General features: G+C 37.4%; 1 protein-coding gene across 1 annotated transcript; it reads right to left on the bottom strand.

Annotated features, from left to right (window-relative positions):
* Positions 1-11,977: 11,977 nt before the first annotated feature.
* Positions 11,978-16,158, bottom strand: LOC149811608 (importin beta-like SAD2 homolog). The gene is made up of 7 exons (XM_089992884.1): positions 15,825-16,158; positions 14,937-15,072; positions 14,763-14,850; positions 13,026-13,175; positions 12,537-12,699; positions 12,246-12,430; positions 11,978-12,161 (listed from the first exon to the last, which is right to left on the bottom strand). The coding sequence occupies exons 1-7, from the start codon at positions 15,912-15,914 to the stop codon at positions 11,978-11,980; spliced, it is 996 nt and encodes a 331-aa protein (XP_089849010.1). The 5' UTR covers positions 15,915-16,158.
* Positions 16,159-21,436: the final 5,278 nt, after the last annotated feature.

Genomic DNA, 21,436 nt, shown 5'->3' on the forward strand with positions numbered 1-21,436 from the left:
GAAGATCTTGAATATTCCATGTAGAAGCCTTTTCAAGTGCATCTAATTCAACTTTCATGGCTTCTATCCATTTGATATCATTTTTTGCTTGAAAATATGTGGATGGTTCTTCATATGAGTGAATTAATGCAATAACTGCCCTATATGTGGGTGAGAAAGACTCGTATGATACAAACTTTTCTGGAGGCCTCGAGATTCGGGATGATTGTCTAGTTGGAATGTTAGAATATTTCTCAAGTGCACATGGAGTATTAGACTCTTGTCGCCTGGAATATTGAATACTAGTATCTCTATGAACTTCTTCATTTTCAACATTAAGATCAATAATTCTTGGATCATCATCAAAGTTACAATCAAGGTCATATTCATCAGATGTTGATGTTAGATCTAGCAAAAAGGAGTACTCAGTGACGTCTTTTAATTTTCTAAAATCAAAGAAGCTCTCCTTTTCAAGAAAGGAAACATTTCTAGACACATATAGTTTATTATTTTTGAAATCAAAACATCTATAACCTTTCTGGTTTTCAGCATATCCTAAAAAGGCACAGGGAATCGCACGAGGGGAAAGTTTATCATTTTTGTCAGTAAATATGAAACATTTGCACCCAAATATTCTTAATCTAGAGTAGTCTGGAGAAATGTTCATAAGTTTTTCAATGGGAGTGATATTTTGTAACGAAGAAGATGGCATCCTATTAATGAGATAGGTGGCAGTTAAGGCAGCTTCTGCCCAAAAGTCTTTAGGGACTTGATTTGCTATTAATAAAGTTCTAGTGGTTTCTATAATATGGCGATGTTTTCGTTCTGCCAGTCCATTTTGTTGAGGTGTATAAGGACAAGATCTTTGATGTGTGATGCCATGCAATTTAAGATACAACAACAACTACGCCTTCATCCCAAAACAATTGGGGTCAGCGATATGAACCAAAAAAGAAATTCATTTTGGGTCTTCCACATGAATCCTTTTCCTCCAATCATTTCTATCCAACGCCATGTCCTCGGTGAGGTTCAAAGCATTCATATCCTTTCCTATCATCTCCATCCAAGTCTTCCTAGGCCTACCCCGACCTCTTTTAACTAATATATTTTCCCATTTCTCCAACCTTCTAACTGGAGCATCATTAGGCCTTCGCCGAATATGTCCAAACCACCGTAAACGATTCTCTCGCATCTTATTTTCAATGGGTGCAACACCTACCTTCTTACGTATCTCTTCGTTCCGAATCTTATCTTTTATTGTATTTCCACACATCCATCTAAGCATCCGCATCTCAGCTACACTCATTTTTTGAATATGATGTCTCTTGGCAGCCCAACATTCCGTACCATATAGTAAAGCGGGTCTAATAGTCGTCCTATAAAACTTTCCCTTCAACCGCAATGGCATTCTACGATCGCACAGCACTCCAGTAGCACTTTTCCATTTCATCCACCCAACCTTTATCCTATGATTTACATCTCCATCAATTTCTCCATACTTTTGAATGATGGATCCCAAATATTTGAAATAATCATTCACCGGTATATCTTGCTCACCAAGCTTCACTACACTCCCATCACTACTTCGTTGCTTACTAAACCGACATTCCATATATTCAGTCTTACTCTTACTCAACTTAAAACCTCTAGCTTCCAATGTCTGTCTCCATAATTCTAACTTAGCATTAACCCCAGCTCTAGACTCATCAATCAAAACAATATCATCAGCAAACAACATACACCACGGTACATTTTCTTGAATTGATCTCGTAAGCTCATCCATCACTATCGCAAATAGGAAAGGGCTTAAAGCAGATCCTTGATGTAACCCAACCGTTATCGGAAAATTGGTTGTCACCCCTCCACAAGTGCGGACATTGGTTACTACTCCTTCATACATATCTCTAATTATACTAATGTACTTGAGAGAAACACCTTTCTTCGTCATTGTCCACCAGAGAACGTCCCTAGGTACTCTATCGTATGCCTTCTCTAAATCAATAAAAACCATATGCAAATCTTTGTTCCTCTCTCTATATCTTTCAATAAGTTGTCTAAGAAGATGTATAGCTTCCATAGTTGATCTTCCAGGCATAAAACCAAATTGATTCTCCGATATCATGACAACCTTCCTCAACCTAGACTCAATCACCCTCTCCCAAAGTTTCATAGTATGACTCATGAGTTTTATACCACGATAGTTTGTGCAATCTAAGATAATTTTGAAAATCTGTGGATAAAAACTCTCCCCCTGAATCTGTGCGAAAAATAGTAATATCATTTTGAAATTTGTTTTTAACCATATTATGAAAAGTTTGAAAGTATGAAAATACTTCAGACTTATGTTTGAGAAAGTACATCCACGTATGTCGGGAGAAATCATCGACAAAAATATCATAGTAAACAAATCCTCCTTTAGAAATTACTGGTGCAGGACCCCAAACATCCGAGTGTATTAATTCAAGTGGTCTTGAAGAGAAAAAGGTTCTGTTCTGAAATGGTAATCTTTTCATTTTGCCGAGAATACAATCTTTACAATCAAATGATTCAGAGTTACAAAATTTCCCTAGATTTGGAAAATGTTGGATTTTGGCTATATGTGGGTGACCAAGTCTCTTATGCCACAGTTCCAACTCTATTTTTTGAATATTATAACAAAAAGCTTTCTTCGGCATTTCCAAAAAATCCATGTAATAGAGTCCTCCTTCTCTATGGCCTTCCCCAATCAGCTTGCCTGACTGGCGATCCTGTACCCAACAACCATGAGAAGAAAAAGAAATATTACACCCATAATCAGAAATTTGAGATACAGATAAAAGATTTAAATTTAATTTGGGAACATGTCTAATTTCTGGAATAAAAAAATTTTTTGTTTTATAAATTTTTTCAAAATCTCCTATTCCTTCTATTTCAAGAGAAGTCCCATCAGCAGTAAAGACCTTTGACACACTTGTTTTATTTTTAACACATTTGGATAGACTTTGATTATTTGGGGTCATATGAAAAGATGCACCGGAGTCAAGAAGCCAAGAAATTTTACCTAAATCAGAAAAAGATGAGGCTGCTGCGCCGGTTGAAGCTTCAGATGAGGAAGAGGCACCTTTGATGAGAGGCTGAAGGATCTCCATTAGTTGGGCCAGGGAAACTGGTGCATCCTGATCTTTAGGCTCCGATCCAGCAATTGCAGCTCTTTTTTCTCTCAGCTCCCTAAGTTTGGGACATTGTGGCCTGTAGTGTCCCGGTTCATGACAGTGATGACAAATAACTTTCTTCTTATCATAGTCACCATTTTGTCGGTTAAAGTGAGGAGGCCTATATGATCGAACATGATTCCCTGGTCTAGACACGGCTAAAACGGAATCATCTTCAATTTTTAAAGAACCTTTCCGGAGACGATTTTCTTCCATTGTTAACTCTTCAATAGTTTCAACAATAGAAGGAATTTTTCCCCGGTGAAGTAGGGCCGATTTAGTGGTTTCAAATTCCGGCCTTAATCCAGTGATAAACTGGTAAAAATGTTCAACATCGAGTTGTTTCTGACGAAGCTCGATGTCTTCGGCACAATGCCACTTTGGTTCTAAAAGGGAAAGTTCTTCCCAAAGTTCGGACAACCCATTGTAATATTCACGAATAGTTTTGTCTCCTTGTGTCATCATTCGAACTTTTTCTTGGAGGTTGCACACGTGTGCAATATCTTTAAGGGAATACATATTCTTAAGGTATTCCCATGCCTTATCGGCATGATCAAATTTGGCAAGACTTGAGCATTTTTTAATGTCAACGCTATTGATAAGCCATGACATTATCTTCGCATGAGATATTCTCCATTCTTTCCATTTCTTCTCGTATGAGGCAATAGCCTTGATTTTCTCTTCTTCCGATAGAGGGACGTCTTTATCTCCCTCCTTTTTAGTAAGAGATAGCTTAGGTTCCGAATCGGAACCATCCACAATCCCCCATAAGCCTTTTCCCCATATATGGTGCTTCATGATTGAAGCCCATGTTACATAGTTCATATCGCTTAGTTTCATAGGCATGATGGTGACTTTATCATTGTCATCCATCGATTACAAGGAGAGAAAGAATAGGGATAGAAGAGAAACAAGAAGGAAAATGAGAAAAAAAAAAAAAAAAACAATACAACAAGATGTGAAATCTTCTCCAATGAAGTGATAAAACACTTCTCTTCAAGTGGCGAACACTTTTGCAAACGGGCACGGAAACCGAGGCAGCTTTTCCTCAAGATTTAGTACTTCCGCGGCTCTGATACCATGAAATGAAATGGGGATCTTCGAAACACGAGCTTTGATTAACAAGAGCAAGTGTCAAGAATGACACTAAAGCATAACCCTTAAAAAGGGTATAATTGAAAACAAAATAAAAATAAAAATGTATTCTTTATTGATATGAAAAACCAATTGCTTAAGAAGCATTGGAGTAAAATACAAGAGGGGCTGCACCCCTTTATATACACAGCTGAAAGAGGACTCAATAGAGCTGTTGGGCACAGTCCAACAGCTCTATTTAGAGCTGTTGGAATGTGTCAGTCCAACAGCTCTATTAAGAGTTGTTGGACTGTGTCAGTCCAACAGCTCTATTGCTAGTCAAGTCTGGACAGGACTTGACTAGCAACAGTCATTCTAGTTCAAACTGAACTAGATGACATAAAGACAAAAAATAAAAATAAAGGAAAAAAAAATACAGAAAAGAAAGAAATTAAAAATGTATTTATATCTATATATAATAATATAATATTATTATATATACATATATGTACAGTTTTTACATTTTAACATTGCCCAATTAAAGGAAGCTCTCTAACATTTTTTGAAATCCAACTCCTCTACTTAATCCATGTTCGGTGTCATAGTCTCATCCCCAACTCCTCCTGGTATGTCTTTGTAAAACTAGCATTTTTCCTTCATTTTATTTGAATTTTTATGAGAAATTATTTATTTGGAGCCTGGGATCCACGCTTCAGATCCAGGATCCATATATAAATAAAATCGTATATCGATATATATTGTAATATGTGTAAAAAAAATAGTGTAGGGATCCATAGTTGGATCCATTTGGATCCAACCTGTGGATCCGCATTTCAAGCATGACCCGAACCCAACACAAGGTTGGAACCCGAGTCGCGGGTCGCGAGTTTCGGACCCGGACCCAGGTCGCGACCAGTGTTGCGATAAAAAAATACTCGTGGTTAGGGTTCTGAAGGAACCCCAACGCAAGTCTGGCAAAGGGGAGGGGTGCGGGCTGTCGGGGAAAAGCATATCCCCTCCTTCCTTGTTGGAAGGAGGGGAGGGGCTCGACTCTCTTCAAAAGGGGGGGGGAGGGTCTCGCCCCTCTTCCTACCTCGGTACCTCCCTCTTCCCTCTGCCTCTCATCTCACTCTCGTTTTCGTGCGCGACTGCAGGACCACCACTGTCGGCGACCTTCTCGCAACAACAGCAGGCCCAACCGCTGATTAAGGTAGGACCTCTATAACTTTTCCTGTAGCTATACTGTGCTCGGGTGTGTGCACGTGGGGGACCAAAAATCCCCAAATAGGGGACGGGGTTCAGCGTCCTGGAAAAAGGGGGTTCTGTGGGACAATCTCCCATATCAAGCTGCGAGCTCTAGAAGATGGATAGAAGCAATGAATGAAGAAATGGAGGCCATACATGAATGTTGGACATGGAAGATTGTACCTAGACCACTAAACAGAAATGTTGTTGGGTCAAAATGGGTGTACAAGATAAAGTATAAACCAGACGAGAGCATCGAAAGGTACAAGGATAGACTTGTAGCCAAAGGATTCACACAAGAAGAAGGCCAAGACTTTGATGAAACTTTCAGTCATGTAGTTAAAATGGGGACCATTCGCATTGTGTTGAGTCTAGCCATTAAACATGGATGGAAATTGAGCCAGCTGGATGTAAAAAATGCATTTCTGCACGAGGATTTAAAAGAGGAGGTCTACATGGAACAACCCACTGGATATGCAGAACGATACGCCAAAAAATATGTATGCAAGTTAAAGAGAGCACTCTATGGTTTGAAACAAGCTTCTCGTTCCTAGTTCGACAGTTTTTCTCTAGAAATACAACGGCATGGCTTCTCTCGGTCCTTTCTAGATCACTCATTATTTATTCACAATGAACAAGGAGTCACTACTCTTCTATTAATATATATAGATGACATCATCATCACAGGGAACTGTAAAAGTCACATTGAGCAGGTGAAGAAGTTATTAAATAAGAGATTTAAGATGAAAGATTTGGAAGAGTTGCGATATTTTCTTGGGGTAGAAGTTGATAAAAGAAATGATACACTCACCCTTACTCAACACAAATACACGTTGGACATTCTCAGCAGAGCAGGCATGACAGATTGTAAGCCGTTAACAACTCCAAGTGTCATTCATCAGAAACTGAGTTCAAAGGAAGGGGATATATACGGAGATCCCACTAAATATGGCAGCTTAGTTGGCATGTTGCAATACCTGACTTTTACTAGACCTGACATAGTATATTCGGTTAATCAGGTATCCCAGTTTATGCATGAACCTCGTATGTCACATATGGAGGCAGTCAAACGTATACTTCGTTACCTGAAGGGTACAGTTGGTGATGGGCTGGTATACAAGAAAAGAGACTTAGATCCAGGCGGGGGCCATGAGATCGTCACTTATGCTGATGCTGATTGAGCAGGTGATCCAGACGAACGACGATCAGTATCCGGTTATTGCAGCTTCATTGGGCCAAACTTGGTATCATGGAGCCGTAGAAAACAAAAGGCGGTTGCTAGATCAAGCACTGAGGCTGAATACAGATCGATGGCCACGGCCGAGGCTACATGGATAAGACATCTCCTGACAGAAATGAGAGAACCGATTGCTCGATCACTATTGTTGTGTGACAATAAAGTGCCATCAACATGTCCTTCAATCCCATCCACCATAGTCGAGCAAAGCACATTGAAATAGATGAACATTTTATTAGAAAAAAGGTTGAAGACAAAGAGATTGAGCCCATGTATGTGCCAACTGAAGAAGAAGTTGTTGACATCCTCACTAAAGGGTTGACAAAGGATAGATTTTGGTTTCTGAAAAACAAGTTGTTCATGGTTCAGCACCATGCACAACTTGAGGGAGGCTGAAAAGAAGTCATCATTATGTATATGTCTGACCTGATCCATTTATATAATGGATCGGTTCCAGATCCAATCAGTGTATAATGTAAATTAGCATGCTATTAAGGGGTATTTTTGTACCCTAGTTTTATACACTTAATATTTAATAGAATGAAAGGTGCAGCCACAATCGACTCTCTCTCTCTCTCTCTCTCTCTCTCTCTCTCTCTCTCTCTCTCTCTCTCTCTCTCTCTCTCGATGACAGGCCTATACAGAAGAACAAGGGCTCCCTTTTAACACTATTGTCCACACTACAGAGGAATTAACTATGGAGGAAAACAGAATCAAGAAATATACTCCAAAGGCGGAAGATGATTATGTTATTGTTGTATCCAGACCAAGGAATCATGTACGATCATATAGACCACCCCATTTTAACCGCCAAGGTAGTGATTATAACAAGAAAAATGTTATCTGCCATCATTGTCGTGAACCGGGACACTGCAGGCCTCAGTGTCCTAAGCTTAAGGAGCTTAGAGAAAAGAGAGTTGCGATTGCAGGATCGAAGCCCATAGATCAATATGCACGAGTCTCTATGGCCCAGTTAATGGATATTCTCCAACCTCTCATCAAAGGAGCTTCCTCCTCATTAGAAGCTTCGACTAGGGCATGGGGCAGTTGCTTCATCTTTTTCCGATCCAGGTAACGTCCCTTGGCTTATTGACTCTGATGCTTCATTTCATATAACCCTAAATGATAAAAGTTTATCTGAATGTGTTAAAAATAAAACAATGTGTCAAAAGTTTTTACAGTCGATGGAACTTCTCTTAAAATAGAAGGAATAGGAAATTTTGAAAAAATCCATAAAACTGAAAAAAAATTGTTTCATAAGTAAGATTTATTCTCAAACTAAATTTAAATCTATTATCCGTTTTTCAAATATCTGACCATGGTTATAATATTTATTTTTCTTCTAATGGTTGTTGGGTACAGGATCGCCAGTCAGGAAATCTGATTGGGGAAGGCCATAGAGAAGGAGGACATTATTACATGAATTTTTTTAAAATGCCAAAGAAAACTTTTTGTTATAACATTCAGAAAAATGAGTTGGAGTTGTGGCACAAAAGACTCGGCCATCCTCGTATAGCCAAAATCCAACATTTTCCAAATCTAGGAAAATTTTGTAATTCTGAAACGTTTACTTGTAAAGATTGTATTCTTGGCAAAATAAAAAAGGTTACCATTTCATAATATAACTTTTGTCTCTTCAAGACCACTTGAATTACTTCACTCGGATGTTTGGGGTCTTGCACCAATAATTTCTAAAAGAGGATTTGCTTATTATGTTATCTTTGTCGATGATTATTTCAGACATACATGGATTTACTTTCTAAAACATAAGTCTGAAGTATTTTCATACTTTCAAATATTTCATAATATGGTTAAAAACAAGTTTCAAAATGAAATTTTCATCTTTCGCACAGATTCAGGGAGAGAATTTTTGTCCACAGATTTTAAAAATTACTTTAACTTGCATGGCATCACAGATCAAAGGTCTTGTACATATACACCCCAACAAAATGGGCTGGCAGAACGAAAACATCGTCATATTATGAAAACCACTAAGACTCTATTAATAGCAAATCAAGCCCCAAAATATTTTTGAACAAAATATAACACCAATCGAAAAATGCATGAACATTTCTCCATATTACTCTAGACTGAGAGTATTTGGATGCAAATGTTTCATATTTAAGGACAAAAATAATAAACTTCCTCTCTGTGTGATTCCTTGTGCCTTTTTAGGATATGCCGAAAATCAAAAAGGATATAGGTGTTTTGACTTCAAAAATAATAAGTTATATGTATCAAGAAATGTTTCTTTTCTAGAAAAAGAGAGCTTCTTTGATTTTGAAAAACCAAAGGAAGTCAAAGAGTACTCTTTTTTGTTAGATCTAACATCAAAATCTGATGAATATGATCATGACTATAACTTTGATGATGATCAAGGTATTATTGACCTTGATCACAATGTTGACAATGAAGAAGTTCATAGAGATACTAGTATACAATATTCAAGACGACGAGATCCTAATCTTCCATGTGCACTTAAAAGATATTCTGAAATTCCAACCAGAAGATCATCCTGAGTCTCAAGGCCTCCAGGAAAATTTGTGTCATACGAATCTTTCTCCCCCAATATAGGACAGTTATTGCATTAATTCACTCATATGAAGAACCATCTTTATACTATCAAGCAAAGAATGATGTCAAATGGGTAGAAGCCATGAAAACCATGGTTGTCAGTCGAGGAAGCGAGAGCAGGAAGCGGGAGCGGGAAGCGAGGCACTTTCAAAAATTTAGGAAGCGGGAAGCATGGGACTACTTAGAAGCGAGTCACGAACAGTCTCGAAAGCGACCTAGGAAGCGGACCGAAAGCGACCTAGGAAGCGAACGGGAAGAGACCTAGGAAGCAAGCCGGAAGTGAAAAAAGAAGAATAAATAAATAAAAAATAAAATGGAAAAAGGAGGAAGCGAGGGGGAAGTGAGGGAGAAGCATGGGGGAAGCGAGGGGGAAGAGTGCTTCCCATAAATGGGAAGCTAACGTGCTTCCCATAAAAGGGAAGTGTGCTTCCCAAAAAAAGGGGAACGCTTCTCCACGCATTTCGGAAGCGTGACGTTTCGCGCTTTCAAAGCGCATATCGGAAAAGCGCACTTCCCCTACTATAGGGGCGCTTCCGGTAACTCTGATGAAAACTGAGTTAGATGCACTTGAAAAGGCTTCTACATGGTCTATTCAAGACCTTCCACTTGGGAAGAAACCTATAGGATGTCGATGGATTTACAAGGTTAAAACTAAGAGGGATGGTACTCTTGAAAGATATAAAGCTCGTCTTGTGGCCAAAGGTTATGCCCAAGAATATGACATTGACTACGAAGAAACCTTTGCCCCTATTGCTCGTATGACAACAGTCAGAACCTTAATTGCCTTAGCTTCCATCAAGAAATGGTTCATATTTCAGACGGACGTCAAAAATGCATTTCTAAATGGAAACCTAATTGAAGAAGTGTATATGAAAGCCCCTCTCGGTCTCAATATTCCTAAAGGCAAAGTCCTTCGCTTGGAAAACCCTCTTTATGGCCTTAAGCAAGCACCCAAAGCGTGGTATGACAGGTTTAGTCATGTTATGATTGATATTGGTTTTCACTTCTACTTGACTGACACTGCTTTGTTTATTAAGAGTTCTGATGCAAAGATCAATGTGCTTCTTCTATACGTGGATGATATGATCATCACTGAAAGCGATAAACAGAGAATTGAAAACATCAAAAACATTCTTAAATCTCATTTTAAAATGACTGATTTAGGTTTATTAAGATATTTCTTAGGTATTGAAGTTACTTACTCTCCTAGTGGTTATCTATTATCTCAAACTAAATTTGTTTCTGGTATTGTTTTCATGTCTGACATTAACGATGATAAGTAGATACTCCAGAAGTTGTCAATGTAAAAATGAAGATCGATGATAGAGAACTCCTTGAAGACCCTACTTCTTACAGACATCTAGTTAGAGTTCTTTCCTATCTATCTATTACCAAACCAAACATAGCACATGTTGTGCACACAGCAAGTCAGTTTCAGCATGCTCTCACATCTATTCATATAAGAACAGTTTTGCGTATCATCAGATACCTCAAGACCTCTCTTTCGAGAGGGCGCTTTTTGTCTTCTACTTTCTCACTTGATTTAATTGCATACACTGATGTTGATTGAAGAGGTGATCACAACAACCGACACTCAACCACTGGTTTTTGTGTCTTTTTAGGTGAATCTTTGAAATCGTGGAAATGCAAAAAGCAGCAGGTCTCTCTCTCGACCAGAGAAGCCGAATATCGTGTCATGACAACTTCGGTCATGGAAGTAGTTTGGCTCGAACGCTTGCTACATGATATAGGAGCAGAAGCAACACAAGCTTCACATATGTGTTGCGACAATAAAAGTGTGATCTATATTGCAAGCAACAGAACATTTCATAAACGCACTAAGCACATTGAAATGAATTGTCACTACGTAAGAGAGGAATATCTACATGGGACAATTGATCTGCCATATGTTACCTTAGAATATCAGTTAGCAAACTTCTTTACAAAGCCTTTTGCTACTCCCAGATTTCACTTCTTTTTAGACAAACTTTCGCTCATTGTACCATAAGTTTGAGGGGGAGTGTTAAAATGTAAAATCTATATATAATAATAATATTCATATTATTATTATATATATTTATGTAATTTTATTTTTATTTTTCTATATTTTTTTGCTATTTTCTTTTTAGCTTTTTGAGAGTCTAGTTCTAATAGAACTAGACTTACATTATTAGTTAAGTTCCACTTGGAACTTAACTAATAATGTAACTGTTGGACTAGTCCAACGGTTACAAGGAGAGCTCCTTAAGAGCTCTCCTCTCCCACTTGTATATAAAGGGGTGCATCCCCTCTTGTGTTTTATTCCAATGCTTCTTAAGCATTTGGTGTTTCATATCAATAAAGAATATTTTTTATTTCTTCTTTTGTTTCCCATTATACCCTTTTTAAGGGTTATGCTTTAGTGTCTTTTTAGACACCTTCTCGTGCGGATCTAAGTTCGTGTTTGGAAGATCCTCATTTCATTTCAGATTTATCCTTTTTTGCTTCAAATTCACAATGATAAAAACCACATAAATATGCATGCAAAAGAGGATACAAGGCAGAATCAGCCTTATTAAAAGGAGAAAATGGAAATCTTTTGAAGATGATGTAAGCATAATCTAGTATAGCATACAGTGTGAAGGGCACTTATCAGAAGGTAAATTACAAACATAAAAAACCATAGTTTGAATAGATATCACACTAACCTGCAGCTAAGATACTGAAGAATAAGATTGGTAACTCTGTCAGGCAAATATCCACCTTGATGTATAACATTCAATAACTTTAAATGGCATTCCAGGATTTTTCCAGCATAATGCTTTTGAAACATCTGAGCAAAGGCCTTGTTCTCTGGTTTGAAAAGCTTCAGATCACCAAATCTGTGCAGTAAAACTACAAATTGAAAATTTCTAGATGGTAGAAGGGTCTTTTGATCTCCAGAAGTAAATAAAGCCATAAGATACCTAGTGTACAAGCGATTCATAATGTGAACTGTCCACTTTTTTACTTTCCACCATCCCCATGACTTTCTTTTCTCTGGATCAGTGGGTTGGCCCTCCAATGGAACAGGCCTTTCCAAAATGTTCAAAAATAGAACCATCCATGCGTCGAATATGTTGGGATCAAGCAACTGCTTAGGAATCTCCAACTGCAAAGTTACAGTCATGAGAATAATGGAAATAATCAACAACAAAAAAACAAATGAGTAAAGAACAACTCATGTCTCTATATGACCGACAGCATATGATGCGTACATATATTGAAGACCAAAATATTTTGCAGATAAGTTTGAGCAGGTCTGATACTTCCAGAGGAGGGTTGACAATTTGAACAAGTCTGGTAAATATATTCAACAGAGCAGGAAATGTCTCTTCAACAATAAGAGGCACTGGTATCCGCTCTTCATCCGTCTTAAACCTATAAATAAAAAGCATGGGCACCAGAATACAGCAGTAATAAGTACACAAACTCTGAAGATATTATGCCAATACAGAATTCCACAAGCAACAAAAAATTATTGAAAACCCAATTTCAATCAGTTACAGATGTACACTACATTGAAATTTTGCAAAATCATAACTCAGTAAAGTATATTGAAACAACACATTGTTCGAAATCGTCCTGAAAGAAACAAGAAAATCTACCTTCCACATATATCCCCTCCCTATCGTGTGAACAACTTATGGCTCATATTTCCAATTTATCATCTATAGAACAATGCATTGGAGCACCACAGAACTTACTCATATTTCCTGGAGAGAAATCTAAGCACATATAAGGCTCCATAAACTTGTTGAGATTGTAAGTTGTGTTTCACCCAAGGGAGGAGGGTAGGCCATTGTTCAGGATAATCAGCATGAATAATGGTTTTAATGCACTCTCCAAGCTGCGTTCTGCAAAATGGCATGAGGACATAAGCAAAGTTTATCTTTAATTTCAGCAATCGTCATTTCCGAGGGATGATCTTACTATATATCACCAACAACATTTGTACCTTACAAAATTAAAGTGAATTCAGAATAGGTATAGTCAGAAATGGAAAAAAATGAAGCACAATTATGATTGATAAAGGAATAAAACAAAATTGCAGAAAATAACTAGAATGTAAATTTGATTCACAAAGAAACTATAAAAAAAGGTAAGATCTAAAGTGAAAATTTTGACATTCTTCAATTCCGAACTCCACCACGTGGTAAGGTAGCAATAATAATATTTTAGTTTCCACATAATTCTATTCTCTAGTCAGCAGATGAAACGAGCTAAGAGATATGCATCCAGATAGAACTCAATTGGCTGAATGATGTGCGTGGAGAAACTTTTGACTAGGCATTTAAAAGCAAACTTTTCTTTCTACAAATTGCAGAAGGAACAAGATATCAAGCTCATAGAAGCATCCCATAGGCATTCACTTACCCAGAAACAAATAAGCATGCCCTAGCATATCAAAACCGTTATAGGAAGAGGAATAGGTTCACATGATATCATAATCCAGTTAAAGAGCTGTTAACAGTCATATGATACGCTAGTTATGCATAATACGGTAATACTGGACAAAAAGATGGTAAACAGCACTAATCAAGTTAACTAGTCATCAACTTCAATCTTTCAGTTTATACTTTTATGACCAGCCAGAAACGCTTGGGGGGGGGGGGGGGCGCTGGCACTAGCCAGACACTGTATATGGTGCATAAAACTCCAAGAGGGAGGACATTTCAGAGAAACTTCTAAGATCTCTATTTTTTTTCAGTGTGCCGAAAGAGGGAACTAGCCTACAAAAATTGAAAAAAAAAAACAAATATAACCAAGCACTTTCCAACAGTTGCTTCAACGTACTTTTAGTTTCTACTGTGTATGCATAAAGCTGCATAGGTTGTGATTTGATGCCTTCCAGCATAGGCTAACGAGTTCATAACAATTAAAGGCTGCCAATGCCATGGTAACTCGTAACTTTCTGTAAGGGTAAGTACAATGTTTGACATATGCGACCAGTTAGTCAAGCCTAAGATTTTCGAAAAAAAAAGTTAAGATGTTTATAAACAGAATCATAAAACAGAGGGCATCAATTAGCATTTACATAATTATATGGCTGACAAGGTAACAACTAAGTCCCCATAAGAGTCGGCAAATCTCTGAAAGCAATGTAAAGGGAATCATCTACACCCCACTGCCATGCCTGCTACTCCGTGGATCCAACTATGGATGACATCTTCACAGGAAAAGTTCCACATAACCTCAATAAAAAAGCAAATAGCCCAAGAGTAAAGCCCCATATGTCAACCAAGTTGACTTTAAAAGGAAAACAATGAACACATGACGATAACTTAGCATATGAGCAAAAAAACTTAATCACTGGATACATATATATATATATGCACAAAGAAACACTAAAAAAATCCAAACAAAGAAAGTCTGCACAGGGTCACCATTAAGCATCAGAAGCCATCACACAAATTTCATTCAGGTAAGGTCAAGTTGGTTACCTAATCAAGGCAGGAACTGGTGCAACGAATGCAGGCAGGTTCTCTTTCACAGTGTTTTTATCAGCTGACGATAGTTTCTGCTGATTACCTACAAAACTGAAAACAGTGAATACAAGCTTATCGGGGAACAAGTAAAAAATTGGAAAGAGAACCAACGTGAAAGAAAAAACAAACCAGGCTCCTGAGGCATCCAATTTTTAGCTATAAAGTTCTTGAAATGAATACTGGCAACTTGGCGTACAGATAAATCACAATTTGCATCCACAATGATCTGTAATAGTCGGACCAAATGCTGTGGTGTATACTGAAACTGCATTCAACATCCCCAAAAGAAAGTAAGAAGTTACATTTTCCAAAAGAAGTACAATGTAAATGCGCCAGAGTACCCACATGCAGACGTACGTGTGTGTAGTGCATAGTCATAAAAGTAGCTAAGGATTTTCATTTCAGCAAATGTTTTCTTTTATTTGAAACCCACAAGCAACAGAAAACATCACCAGAAGAAATTTCGTGAAACCAACAATAAAGAGAAATAATAAAAGGAGAGAAACTGACAGAAATTCAGATTCAGCAACTAGAATAAAACTCCTATGAAGCAGCATCGCCACTAAATGAATTAGAGCGCAAATCCCAATCGTTAATACAAGAGATAAAGTGTGTGTGTGTGTGAGAGAGAGAGAGAGAGAACAACAATCTAGAAGCAAAACACGTAATTCTGACATGTAGAACTCACAAGCATCACACTCCCAACAGTTAGAAATATCCAAACATACACCAAAAGTTGCATTATGAATCCTGAATGGCAACAAGGCAACAAGAATTGGAATACCAAACATGAAAAAGATCAAGGCGATCACGATCAATCCAAACACCAATTCAAATCATCATAAAAATTGACAACCACGTTAATTTGATCAGAATAACGAAAATTCAATCCCGAATTCCAGTTGTCACACAAGAAAAAATTCATAAAGAAACCAAACGATAAAAAACTAAAACTCGAATTTGTGACAAGCAAATTCTGATCAACCACACAGAGGGAAAAGAACACTCTTTACTCACCTGATTAAGGCTCTCCTCAGCAGCTACTCGCTCTTGGGGATTCGGGCTAAGCGCCCCTTGAAGAATGAAGACGAGACTGGGGAGATCCATAAAAAGAACTCTAACCCCAACTTTAATTAGCAGAGAAAACTACACCCCAGAATCAGAAACAAGCTCAAGAAAACTAAAACCGATGAAGAAACAAGGAAGAAGAATAAAGCAAAAAAGATGATTGAAGATCAACTTAAACAATGAATAGAGAGAAAGAGAAAGATTCAGGGTGGGGATAAAAGACCTTTGATGAAAAGGGTCGGCAAAGGCAAGAAGAAAAGCAAAGCAGAAAAAAAGGAAGCGGGAGAAGAAGGGTTGTAAAGAGAGAGTTTGTAGAAGGGTTGTAGAGAGAGAGAGAGAGTGTTTGTATTAAACCCTAGGGCTATGGGTTTACCGCCCTCGGTGGACGCAGACGCTCACTCTCTCTCTAGCTCTCTGTCAAATCAAATCAGACATACTAGATTTTCCCACGAAAGAAAAACCTTGACTACGAGAAATTCCGAAAGTGCCCTTCAGTCCTTTCTTTTGCCCCCTCCAAAAAGACTGTTTTACGCTATGTCAACGGACGGGTAGGTTGTAATCCGACATCTGTCCCGAATACGAATCTGATTAGTTTGATTCGGTAATCAAATTCGGATCTGATTAATAATCGGATCCGAACTACTTATCCAGTTTTGCATTTGAATCCCAGTCTGGATCCTATTGAAATCCAAATCCGATTATGTGTAGATATCAGATTTTAATCTACTTGGATTTGGTTTCAGTTTTATTTGATCCCATCCAACTCCAAATCTGATTAGGTTGGACTCTCTAATGCTTAGATCTGACCCAAGTCTGACTCGTTTAATCCCTAGTGGGAGGTTATCAATGGGTTGGGTATCCGACCAATTGAAATGCACTCAACCCACCCAAGTACCAAACTGGTTGGCCAGGAAAGTGGAATTTTAAACCTGACCTACATAATTTAGAGGGCATTTAGTATGTTTTTTAACATAAAAAATTTGTAAGAAAATACTGATGTCAGTGGTCAGATTTCTAGATAAAAAAATATCTCAGACCCGACCCACATGTTACTTGAATCGGGTTCAGATCGACCCTAAATATTTTCCATACACATGCCCGGATATTCGGGTTTGGATTGTGCCCTTGGATGGTCGTATAGCTTGCAAGTGTGTCCTTTTTGACAAGGGTGAGGACATTGTCTGCATGATTGAGAGGTTAGCTAAGTCCAGCTAGACATCCTCCACTTAGTGCTTGTCTGCCTCCCAAAATATTTGGCAATTTATTATCAGAATCTAAACTTTCCTTAAGAGTAAACAGGAACGGAATTGCCAAATTGAACTTCAAGTTGGTTCAAGAACTGCAAGAGATTTATGTGGAATTTGAAGCTTTGTTTTGATGCATAGCATCTACATTTCACAAAAAAAAATGGGAAATTTTTTTGGAAGTAGAATTCTTAAGTTTTGAAGAATATGGATTCCAATTTACATTTATTGTGGGGATAGCATTGGCTGCCATCGTGGGTAAGGAACCCCTTGTTAGAACTCATAGAAGGGGGGTTGTTTTGACCAAATCTGGCCCGTAGATATGTTCAACATAATTAAAATAGTTTTTAAAATTTTGGTACATTGAAAAACATAATCCAAAGGTGAGTTTCTACTAAACTTAATACATAGATAACAAATAAAACTGAAAAAATGAAAATATTACATTTTTCACTAGGGTGTTCCTTACTAGGAGGGTAGCAAACATTACCCCTACATTTTTATAGTTCACAGTACAAAATTCTGGATTCCATATATGTCTTTAAGGGTGTGTTTGGATACTTTGGAAGAGAATTTTGATGAAAAAGTGAATTCTCAATCTCTAGATTTCCAGCGTTTGGATAACTCGAACGTGCTCATTCATTTTTTTGAGATTTTTTTTTTTAGCATGGAATTGATGTAAGAGTTCTTATTCTTGGGGATTAAGGTTGCCAAAAAAAAGATATACTAGCATAAACGTATCATATTTAGTTAATTTGGATCTAGACATTATTAAGATTCGACTTGATTCAATCTAATTAGATTTGAATTAGTAGTCAAAAGAAAAGATATATAATAGCAAATCTGGATCCTATATATATATATATTTATTTATTTATTTATTTATTTATTTATTTATTGGTTGTGGTGAGAATGGATTGGGTCAAATCTGATGTGTTTGATCCAAGTAGATATTATGTGTATGGATCCCAAACACAAAATTCAAATGTTGGATTCAAATTGAAACTTAATCTTATTTTTATTGGATCTATGCTTGGTTTCAAAACAAATCTGATCCATTGACATCTTTATATGTAAAAAGCTTATTTTTTTATCATTTCTATGGATTCATGTTGATGTTTTTATTTCAGATCCATCTTCTATCGATCTCATTGGATACCATCGAGATCCATGTTTGGATATGGCTTTATGCCATACATTTTAGAGTTGGATTTGGATCCTACTTGTTAGATCTGTGTCCTACCCATTTTTACCGAGAGCGAGATAAGAGAAGTGGCCAGCTAGCATTACGATACCTCAAACCTGAGTGAAGTTGGTCTTGAACGATCGGCTCTGATTTGGCTGTGATGGTGGTAGGAGAAGACTCTCAGGCAGCCAGATATGAGTTCAGACCAGTGAAGTGGCTAGAAAGGTCACCGAAAACCTGGAAATGCACCAGATAGTTTGGAACAGCTAGGCGATGGTGAATTTGTGCTCAGATTCAGCTAGAGCTGACAATCTTGTGGTCCGATTGACGGAGAGATGATCGGATTGCTTCTAGGTGACCGGATTTTGCTCAATAGCTGTCGGTAGTGCTCTAGTTAGGTGATCGGCTGAAAGATCGTTGAGATGGAAGGTTGATCGTCTGAGTGAAGGGAAAATGTAACGAGTGAGGTCAAAGTGCGTGAGGAGAGATTGAACGAGTGAGAGAGAGGAGGAGGCAGTTGAAGATGAGGAGGAGGAGCGGAAGAAAGGGATGAACAAAGAGCAAGAGAAGAAGGGTCGATCGGAAGGATGGGAGAATGAGAGAGGAAGGAGGGAATGGTGATGGGAGGGAATTAGAGTTTTCACCTAAGAAGGTAGGAACTCAAAACAGTGAATTCTTAAAGTTTAGAATTCCCTTTCTTAAAAAATGTATGCATCCAAACAAAAGAACTCTACCTTTTAAGAAATGTAAATTCTCATTCTGCAGAATTCACATGAATCCAAATGCACCCTAAATTCCTCGAGCCAAACCATAGTCACAAATCTTGGTTTTGGTATTTTCTCGTAAAGGGTTTTGAAGAATTTGTTTTTTCTTGAAAAGATATCGATACGTATAAATTTTAAGAGTATTCAATAAAAATACTAAAACTCTAAAGATTCCATTAGTGCAATAATATCGCAATTAAAATTATTATATTTTCAAATTGTTGCTGATATTTGTTACTATGAACCAACCATGTCATTAGTAAAGTGACTCCAAGTTGCTCTCTTTTCCCTTGAAGAACTCTGTTGAGTGATTGCCCCTTACCTTGCATAAAGTTTTTCCCAGTTAGCTGTGAAACCAAATAGGAATGTTCCAAGCTTGCCTTGAAAATGTCTAAAAAAAACAGATACAAAACTAAATCAATAAAAGCACTTCTTAGGGCATCCCTGAGCCAGACTAGTAATTATCACAACAACTGATACATTTAATGAACGGTGCATTCTGCATCCTACTGCTCTTCAGTCCTACCAAGAACTGAACCTCACCTTAACCCATCAATAATAATAAATGCAGCCCTTTACACGCACCTGCACACATACATGTACTCACACAATTGACATCAGGTGCAATGTGATTGCACACTTTAAGTGTGCTGCACCTTGGGCTGTCAAGCAGTTGGATTTATATGGGGTAGCCAATCTGACCTGAACCCAAATTCTCAGGAATGAGCATGACAACACTGACCCTAATAATATTGGGGTTGACCCGAACCCGACCCAAGCAATATGCCGGTCAGGTTTGGCTCATGATTTTTGCCAGGTATCCGACCTAACCTGACATTTTTGTTGGGCACTGTGAACACCCCAAAGTTTTCAAAATTTTGTAAAAATTTTCCCTTTACCCTTGAGCCCCATTTTTCTGAGTAATTTGAGTCAATTTTCATCAAAATTCCAGTTATTTCTCGGATTCACTGGAATCAGAATCCATTTTAATATCTGACTCAATTTCGAATCCGGACCCAGTGTTAAAATCCAAATATGAGCCTCGTTATTCATTTTTCAAAGTTTAAATTACAAAAATACCAAGGATAATTTTTGAAATGCTAAGACAGTCCATTCGGTGTCCATTTGGATCCACCGTGTCATATTTCTCGATTCGAGATTCAAAACTCGAACATCTCCTTAAATTCTGAATCCAAACTCGTTGTATGAGAAAATTTCAAAAGCTTTTCTCAAAAAAACTCTTCTTTTTGTAAATATTTCTCAAAAATACAAAAATAGTTTTTAAACCCCTCATTTCCCCTAGTTTTAGAATTTTATTTCAAAAATACCCAAAAAATATATATAAAAATGAAAAAAATAGCAAAAAAATAAAAATAGAAAAGAAAAATACAAAAAATAGCTTAGAAAACCCCTTTTGGAAGTTATTCTTTTAGAGAAAATCACCCTTTTGAAAATACTTCTTTTCAAGAAACCTTATTCTGAAAATTTTTGAAAATTGAAAGGACCAAAGTCAAAGAAGGCCTAACGGCCTTCTGTTATAAAACAGAAGTCGCAGGCCTCCTTTTCCCCATCCATCTTCACCCCATCTCCTTGACGATCATTCTTTGCTTCCCTTTTATTTTCTCAATATCCCCTCTCTTCCTTCCTTGAGACTTCCCTTTCAGGCGGCTGAAAGTCGAATGCCCCTGTAACTTCAGGTAAGTAATCATCGTCTTCCCCTTTTCTTTCTTTTCTTTTTTTTTTTTGATCTTCCATGAATCTTTTCTTCATTTAATCGCCTTTTGTTTTTATTTCATTCTTCGTTCTAAATGCACAAATGGTGGGATCGACCTGCATGTAGCAGTGTCGACCCACCTGCTGCTATATCAACTGGAAGGTCTCCTTCCAACATAATTCTTCATTTTTTTATTATTTTCTCTTTTGCAGTATTGCTTATATTACATTTCAATCGTATCCCATTTTCATTTCAGTCCCTCTTCTTTTTTCTTTTTTCTTGTTATTTCCTTCTTCTTCTTCTTTTTTAGTTTACAGCATAAATGATGGAATCGTCCTGCACATAGCAGGATCGACTTGCTTATTGCTATATTAATGGAATGTTTATTCCGATATTATCTTAGATATCCATGTTTTTCCCATTTTATTATGGTTACACGCTTCACACTTGTTTTCTTGCTTTGATAGTGTTAGATTGCATCTCGTTCATAATGTCTGGTTCAATCGCAATATACTATATTACCAATTACACTTTCGTTTTTTATTTGTTAATTGCATTTTATCATCATGAGTCCAACCCATGATTTGTTTTATTGTTGATTTCCTCTTCTTAATTTTCTTGTTTTCATCTGATCTATGATCCCATTCTGGACA

The sequence above is a fragment of the Nuphar pumila genome, chromosome 17 (genome assembly GCF_984573655.1).
Source record: "Nuphar pumila chromosome 17, dmNupPumi1.hap1.1, whole genome shotgun sequence".
Lineage (NCBI taxonomy): Eukaryota > Viridiplantae > Streptophyta > Magnoliopsida > Nymphaeales > Nymphaeaceae > Nuphar > Nuphar pumila.

Bases quoted from the DNA above. Each gene is read 5' to 3' on its own strand.
- LOC149811608 (XM_089992884.1), bottom strand. From the start codon at position 15,914: ATGGATCTCCCCAGTCTCGTCTTCATTCTTCAAGGGGCGCTTAGCCCG. The intron at 12,700-13,025 runs GTAAGTTCTGTG...TTTTATTTATAG, and splicing joins TTTCTCTCCAGGAAATATGA to GTTTAAGACGGATGAAGAGC. The intron at 12,162-12,245 runs GTATCTTATGGC...TTTACTGCACAG, and splicing joins ATGAATCGCTTGTACACTAG to ATTTGGTGATCTGAAGCTTT.